The sequence below is a fragment of the mitochondrial genome of Letharia lupina (assembly GCF_014066315.1).
Source record: "Letharia lupina isolate WasteWater1 mitochondrion, complete sequence, whole genome shotgun sequence".
Lineage (NCBI taxonomy): Eukaryota > Fungi > Ascomycota > Lecanoromycetes > Lecanorales > Parmeliaceae > Letharia > Letharia lupina.
In genome coordinates, this window is record NW_023502969.1 from 62,096 (window position 1) to 71,065 (window position 8,970).

The 8,970-nt window shown below is 36.9% G+C and overlaps 1 protein-coding gene across 1 annotated transcript; it reads left to right on the top strand. All coding sequences in view use genetic code 4, as the record gives it.

Moving 5' to 3' along the window:
• Positions 1–4,266: 4,266 nt before the first annotated feature.
• Positions 4,267–5,421, top strand: HO133_007584 (uncharacterized protein; the record flags this gene model as incomplete). Its single annotated transcript has 2 exons — positions 4,267–4,866; positions 4,918–5,421. 2 exons carry the CDS (start codon positions 4,267–4,269, stop codon positions 5,419–5,421), a joined length of 1,104 nt encoding a protein of 367 aa, XP_037146837.1.
• Positions 5,422–8,970: the final 3,549 nt, after the last annotated feature.

The following is an 8,970-nucleotide window of genomic DNA, read 5'->3' on the forward strand; positions in this document are numbered from 1 at the left end:
ATAAATAAGTTCTAAATAATAATTAGCTAAATTCTAAGGCTTAGTTATATATAAATAGCGATTTACTATATAGCTTAACTTTAAAAAAACTTCTAAAATAGATTTATATCTAATAAAAATTATTAGCTCTAAGCTAAATAAGAACGCTAAAGATAATATAATATAATAAGAATATAAGTTAAATATATTTCGATATATAGACGATATAAATTAGACTTCTAACGACTAAATAGTTAAATCTTATTATTAATTAGACCGGTGTTCCTCGCGAAGATAATAACCTCTCTATAAAAAGAGTATTCTAAGTAATAACTTAGATAATCGAGTATATATAGAGTGCTACGTAGCGTAGCGATAACGTATTATCTTATAAAGGCCTTATCCGAATTAAATAGTAGCGATAACTCACTAATAGAGAAGCGAGTAAATAAGTTTTATAGCGAATAAATAGAGTAGATATTATTATTTATAGCGGTAATAAATAGAGTAATTTCTCTTCTAAATAAATTCGTCTTCGAGGCTAATAGAGATAACTTTATATAATAACTATAGAGCGTAACTAAACGTCTTATAATATATTATTATTCGAAGTCGCTATTCTCGAATTCAATCTAGAACTATATAAATTTACTTATATAAAGAAATATAGTAAATATGAGATAAAAGAAAGTATATAAGATAGCTTTCTCTAAGAAAGTCTTATTAAATTAGATAAGGATATAAAGTAGTAGATCTTATATAATTAAACGATATTCTTTAATATCGATCTCGTTATATAGTCTATAAATATTAATAATTACTCGCTATAATAGTAAGTAATAAAAGACCTCGAGATTCTCGAATCTTATATTCATATAGATTAATCGAACGTCTATAAGATAGACCTTAATAAATTTAATCTAAATATAATAATTAACTAGACGTACTATTTAGTTAATAAATAATTAAATAATAATAAGAAACGCGATAGTTCTTAATAGAATATAAAATTTAATATAGAAGATCTTCGCTATTTAATAGCTACTTCTTATTTTATTAACTAGATCTTATTAGAGATATCTTATAATATTATAATTTAGAGAAGTCTTTTTATATTATAACTTAGATAAATTATAATTTAATAATTTCTACGTAAACTAAGAGCGCTTAGCTATAAATATAAATTAGTAATTTTATTAAATTTAAAGCGAGAGAGTAAGTTAATTAAAGTATTTTACTTAATAGAAATTTAAATTATATTATAAATGATATTATATTAAGCGAATAGTATAATTATTTATCTAAGTAATATTATAATTAGTTTATATATAGAACTACTATGAATATTCTTAATGATAACGCTATTATTATAATAGAGTGTAAGATATAATTAATATAAACGAAATAGCTATCTACGAATAATTATAAGAATAATAAATATCTTTTTAAATTAGATATTCTTCTTACGATAGTAGATAGCGAAGTATATATTAAATATATCGTCTAATTTAGAATAAATAACGATATTCTCGAGAATATATCCTTCTATTTTAAGCTTATTAAAAGCGTTTATTTATATAAAATAATAACGGTATATAGCTATATGCCGAAGTAGACATATCTCGTTCTATTTAGATAAAAAGATATCTTATTAGCGTAAATTCGTTGCGATTACGGCGATAATATAATAATATTCTTATTTTTTAAATAATGCGAAGTAGAGCCTTCTTAGAAAAGCTTTATTAGGAATTATTACTTTAGCGAAGAAGAATAATAGATCTATCGCTAACTTAAGCTCGTTATAAGAGATACTCCGTCTATTTAGAAGGGCTTTTATTAATTTTCTCGCTTATTCTAGCTTATTAAGAGAGAGCCTAACCTTTATCTTCTCGCTATCAAATTAGATTTCTAAAAATTCGATAAAAATATCTTCCTCGTTCTTAATATAATTTATTTTTAGATTATAATTATTATAGATAATATTAAAGTCCTCGCTAAATTAAGCTATATCGTTATTAGATGAAAGAATAGCGAAGAAGTTATTTAGATAGTAAAATACGATACTTTAGAAGAGAATAATAACGAGTATTTAATAAAGGGTCTTAGCGAATAGATTGAAAATAAAAGGCGCGATATATAGATTAAATAATAAGAATTTATTAATATAATAGAAGCTATTCTAAAAAAAACCTAGTAGCTAAAAGTTTGACTCGGCTATAGGGATATATCTAAATACGTCGGCGAGGTCTTATTTGATTATAATTATATCCTAGTTCTGAGTGAGTAAGGTATCGATAGCATCGTTTAGTATGGTGTACTCGAGTACTTCGTAGGCCTCGTGAATATAGTGGTTGATAGAGTGTAGCCGTGAGAAGGAAAGATCGTGAATCCTTCTTTAGCTATCGTTATGCTTCGGAACAAGGCCCAATGGGGACGAAATAAAGTGTTCCGAGGGTTCCACGTCCAACCTTGTTAGATGGTCGTTATCCTCCTGCTTTTGAAGGTCTTTGGATAGTATTTCGGGTGCTACAGCGGCACTGAGGTGGGGTTTACTTAACAGTAACTGACTGGGGCCTTAGTAGCCTATTTTAACGCCGCGGGCGATGATTGCGAGTAAGGTATTGACGACAAGGCGCGGGTGGGTGGGAAAAGTCCAAAAAACCTCTTCTTGCGACGAGAGGAACAAGAATGAAGAGCAAGAAACGGGGGGGGACACCGCCTATTCAAGGCTCTTCCAACATGGCAATCTCGGCTATCCTGCCATAAGTGTGTGCTGTGCCTCTTCCTCACTAGCCCCCAGTCAAGCTGTGGCGATAAGGATAGAATTCACGCCGTCGGTGCTAGCGTCTTTACTAGCGTCTCTCAAATCTTACTCCGCTTTTCGATGTTTTGACAAAGCATTCTACGTCCTTATGGAGTAATACAAACCTACTATCTTTCGCTGTTGGGTGCCCAAGACAGAGCTCGAAGCTTGGTTGCTATTGGCAAGAGGTACGAAAGTACGCTGAAGTTGCCTTTTGAACTTTGCCACTCACTGCTCGGCAGTCACACCCAAGACGCTGCTTCGCATTTCACAAGCTCTACAACAACTTTGAATGTCCTTCCAGTATCCCATACTGTCCTGTCTAACACAGCGAAGCTATACATCCAAGTCTCCAATCAACGGAGTGTAATCTTCGAAATGCTCTTCATACGGACTTCCGGATCTTCTGCTGCATTGGAGTTCGCTTGGTCGATTCAGATGGTTGCAATGATTTTGTGCGTCCCACTGCGCGAGCCTGAAGCCTTGTTCCCCAAGATGATATAATCCTTGACGCCTTGGTCCGTGACTTGCGCTTTGCTTTGGGCTGTTGCGATTGCTTGGTTTTCATTGTTCCGGTCTTTATGAAGAACGATTCGAAGGTCTTGAGTACTGACGTCGTTTTTCGTCGTGATCACATTATCCGTGAATCCAGGAGTTGAAGCTTTTCTTTTATCTGAACCCTGCTTGGCCAGGGTATCAAGAGCTATTTGTGAGGGACACGCGAATCGACTTTCTCATCCCTCTTCACGTGCGACCCCCATCTCACATGCTCTCGTCACTCCTATGAAACTCATTGGACGGCAGTAGGCTTCGTACTCTGATTCTGCGCTTTCTGTGGATTTAGTGCCCGCCGCAGTAAAGTCTAGATCAACCAATAAGAATATTTCCGGCTACTATAGGCGGACACCGATATAGCGGCTGACGGCGGAGAGAAGAAGTTGCAGCTCGGAGCGAAGTTTCTCAGCGTAACCTATCTTCAGGCACCAGCTCGCACGCTAAAAACTTATCTTTTAAGATTCAGAAACTCGTTCGCTTTCGTCGTCTCACTCACATGCTGTCATACGCTGACTAACCCGATTACCTGCCTTCCATGCACTTAATTAGCCTAGTCGCAACACTTGCTTGAGTAGCTCTCTTTCTGCGCACACGACCGCACCAACCCCACGTAGAGATGATTTTTCCAGATGGCTGTGTGCCCTTCCACAAGTTGCTACTCGCAACATGGGTGCACCTCGGCACCTGTTTGGAGCGCTTTTCTTATTGCGAGCTGCTACCCTTAAGTCGCAATCGTCAAGTTCTCGCTCATGCCGTAACCCGAGACCCGGGAATTATCGTGATATGGTCAGCTCTTCTTCCTGTTCTCTCTATATATTGGAAAAGGCCGTGGTATCCCTCTTGTCATTCTCAGTATGTCTCCATCTGCAAAAGCTTGATTACCGAGTTCAAATTTCCGAAAACATTGCAAAAGCCTGTCCTTTCTCACAATGCAATCTTCAATCACTCTCTTAGTTCTTCTAAGCTTTGTGACCGCCCTCCTCGCAAGTCCAATCCGCCAAGGAGCATCAACAAGCTGTCTGAGCGATCCACAATGTGGCCCAATTCCTGGTCAGTCTTTGCTATACAGCGACTATTCACACAAAAGTCCACCGTTCCCAGCGAATATCACAACTCCAGTTCTAGCGACCACCACTGGGCCCGTGGGGGAAGACGATGTTCTCTTTCAAAATTTACTCAGTGCAGAATGGGCTGTTTACAGTTTCTACCAACAAGGCGTGGAGGCTTTCAATCAGTCAGTCTTCACAGACCTTGGGTTCCCCGACACAACCTTCCAGAGAATCACCGAGATCCGCGATAATGAGGCCGGACATTTACGCATTTTCCAAAATTCGATTTCACCCGCGTCCATCAAGCCGGGGGCCTGCAGGTATGAGTACGGGTTTACCAATGCTAAAGAGTTCCTGGCTCTTCAGAATATCATTGAGGTCTCCAGCATGGCGTTCCTGACTGGTTTAGCGCAGCAAGCGAAGGCATCTTCGACAGTAGGTGCCCTCGTAGCAATTGGGGAGACTGAAACCCGACATGAGGTGAATTCATCATTCATACACTTATTGCTCCTTGCGCTTACCTTGTGCTAGGTCTGGGCGCTCATCGATGTCTGGGGTCTCAATCCTTTCGCAGGTCCTGCAGACACCTCATTCGCCTACGCAAATCAAATTCTGTACATCACGCTAGCCGACTTCATCATCGCCGGAAGTTGTCCTCACGAGAACCCTCCCTACCCCTACCCATCACAAAAGCTGCCACAATTGAGCTACAACGGCTCCACCTCCACCGGCCACCCAGGATCGCCCATAATGTTCGTGTACAAACAAAACAGATACAACAACGAAACTCTTGTACCGGACTACGAGCCTGGAAAATCTTATTATGCGGTCTTCTTCCATGGGGTGAACAATATCACCATGACATTCGACACTAAGACAAACTCGTCGGTCGTTCCCCCAGAGTTCGACAGCCAAGGCATTATTCTGGTCGTAATTGCGGATGAGCCTGGAGCGCCTACTCTGAACAGCGTTGTTGCCGGACCCTTGATCCTGCTGCAGCAGCCTGCGACCGCGACAAATATCAGTGCTGCATAGCGCGAGCGTCAAGAGACTATCTACGTAGGACACTGAGTACATTTAGACCGAAACCTGGTTTGGACCGAATTCGGTTCCAGCAAAATCGAGCTACGTAGCAACCTGCCCTGAATCTCTGTGTCATCTCCCCCAGCCAAGGGCCACGTATTTCCCCTCCCAAGCTTCCTTTTCCTTTGGAAGAAAGGGGGGGATTTTCTGGTTCTAGTTTCATGCTTGTACTATTCAGAAAATTCGAGGCAATGTCATACAATGGATGTGTTTGATCCTACATCCTCAAGCATCTGTCTCATCACCCTAACCTGTTACAGGAGCGTTGTCGTTATTGATGACAATAGTGTACGAGACCTGAGTTCTTCCGCTGCAGTCACAGTCTAGCCGAATCTGCTAGCAGACAATGGCCACAACACCATCGTACGTACTACCGAATAATACTACCATTGTCGCGTTCGTCCGCATGGCAACATCCGCGGAGTGTTCGGTACTTGCCTAGGGACTTTCGGTACGTATGTGTGTGCGAAGTATCGAGCAGTGAAGCGCGACAAGAGGGTCCAAGACTTTTTGGACTAGAGGTTGACTTAAGACTTTCAGATTTTGCATGGAGCAAGATAACTGACTGTTCTCACGATCAAGTAAGTTGGAGTAGAAAAAACCTGGCCTTCAGAACTCTGTCAGGGGCTCACCTGGTAGCTTGTGTCCAGTGCAAGCCACATCGAGGTCCAGTTCCTTCCTCGTATATTCCAAAGACTCTTTACAATTCTCAACTCCATGGCTCCCTATCCTACTCACAGCGCCGAAGAGCGTATATTGGGACCACTCTGCTATAGGACGGCACACGTCCGCAAAAACCAGGTAAATCAGCTCTCCTTGTCGAAGAATGTCCTCGAGCTTGCCGCTTTCATGCAGCCACTGCATTATATCACCAGGAGCGTCGTTGCTCGTATCGATCCTGTCCTGAAGGTTGCTCATTTGGAGGCGACGGTATCGCAGCCTACACCAAACAGCAACTGGGGCTAAAACGCTTTACGGTGGCAATAAAAGCCAAACATTGTAAGGTTGTTGTTGCGTTGTCTCACAGTCTGGTATTTTGTGCGTTGCGGTAGCTGATTGTGATCTCATCACCTTTACCAATCTCGACCATGCCTTGTGTAGTGAGACCATTCAGTATTCGATTTCACGCTCAGTAGGCGTTGGGCTTGCGCGAGTGATTGAGGTAAGGTGCTCTCAAAAAGAGACCTTCTTCTGTTGACCCTGCTGCGTTCTGTTCGTCTCGAAATTGCTTGTGTCGAAGGTCCTCTTTGGTGGTATTGTTACGTGTGGCCAGTTGAGTGCATTGAACTTCGCCTGATCCGATCGAGACAGTCATTTCGTCTCTTCCAGAGCCATTGCAGACTTTTTATCCCACCCACCCACACCTGTACATAGCTAGCTACTATTTCACTCCAGGTCTATGCCATAGGCATGGGATTTTTTTTGGCGCTGGGGTAGGAATACGTCTGTTCAGGCCTCTATTCAGCTGTTATCCCGGCGTCGGGGACGGCCCAACCACTTGATACCTCATACCTATGTGCCCTATGTGTATGTGGGATGCGTGAGAATGAGAACACTAACAGGACGCTCAATTGTACAGCATCCATGCTTACAGCTTACATAATGCTATTGAGACATCCAAATCAGATCAAAAGAATTCCATCTTCCACAATCTCCCTGATGATCTTGTGCGCGAACGCACTAAGGTAAGGACTCCACCCAACGGATTCCTTTGATGACTTCCATAACCCCAAGGTCTTCTTCCTTTGCCAACTTAACCCAGAATTAGAAACCACTGTTTGCTGCTTGCGCTCATCCACGAGCGGGATCGTGCTTTTCAATTCTGGGGTTTCAGAAGCTCTTCCCAACCACTGAACGTGACATCCAAGCAACTCTCGCCGCCACCAGGCGGTGGCGAAACCCCTCATTGGTCTTAGTAAACCACCAAAATTTCTTTCTTACCTAGAAATTAGCTAATTTTATTTATATTACTCTATAATAAACTCTAATAGATCTAGAACTTCGTTCTTTAATAGAAATTATTTTAATTTAGAAGATTTATAAGTAGATATTTTTAAAAAAAATTAATTTTTTAATATAATTAATAAGAATAATATATACATCTACAAATCTGAAAAGTTTCTACAAAATTTGAAATTGCTGATCGCGCGTTTATCGCGGAAATTATAAAATTCGCCGGATTAGTAAATCTAATTAGAATCCGCCCAAATTCCGTCGATTTAATAACTATCTTAATCTTTTCTACTAGTTCTATTAGTTTAATAGCAATATATATAAAAAAAGAAAAGTTCTAATAATCGACGTTATGATAATAAGATTCTATAATAATAAGTATTAACGTTAACTTAAATTTAACTATAGAATTAAACGATTTAATAAAATTAGTCGCGTAGATAATACTCTAATATAGCGTATAATAATACGTATATTAATAATAATATATATTAATATTATATATATATAGAATAGTACTTAGAATATATTAGAGTACATTACGTAAAATTTTTAAAGTTATTAAAAAAAATTTGAAGTTACTAAATTAATAGAATTAACGAAAAGAATTAGATATAGATAAAGTTTACTTAATAGACTAAATCGTACTAAATCATACTTATAGTACGGACTCGGCGGAAATCGTACGAAAATTTACTTTTTAGATTTATAGATATAAATAAGAAATAATAAGAAATTACTTAAATAAATCTATAAAGATTAGAATATATCTAAATAAATAAGATGATTTTAATATAAATAATAATAATTATTAGATACTTCTATAGCTATTAAAATAATAAATTAAATTAAAATTAATCGTTATATAAAGCTTTTTAATAAGATATTTAATATTCTATTTATTACGAGCGTATTCTATATTCTTAATATATCACTTAGCTCTCTAATCTATTCGAGCCTAGCGTATCTTAATAGAGATATTTATCTACTATTTAATATCTTTCTTCTATCTATATAGTTCGATATCTTAATTATCTTATTTAAAATATCTATATTAATATTATATCTATATCGATTCTAATACTCTATTTAATCTTAATTAATTAATTAGAAATTAATACTATAAAACTTAAATTAAATAATTTAAATTATAAATATATTTAAGAATATTATAGAAGAATCTTATAACTCGTTATTATAGAGTTAAACTATTTAAAAGATAGAAAATTAAAGAAATTAGCTAAAAAAATAAAAATATTAAAATTAAATATAATAATAAATATAAATATTATATAGTTAAAAACTTCTAGAAATATATATATTTTATAAATAAGATATATATAAATTCTGAGGTAATAATATATAAAAGAGTACTACGTAAAGAAGATATTATTTTAAAATCTAAAAATCTTTAAAAGATATTTAACTTTTAAGGCTTTAAACTTTATATATTTATAAAAATCTTTTAATATAAAATAAATAAATTATAATTCTATAATAATAAAAATAATTCTCTAGAAATTAAAATTAAAGTTTTAAAAAAAAGAA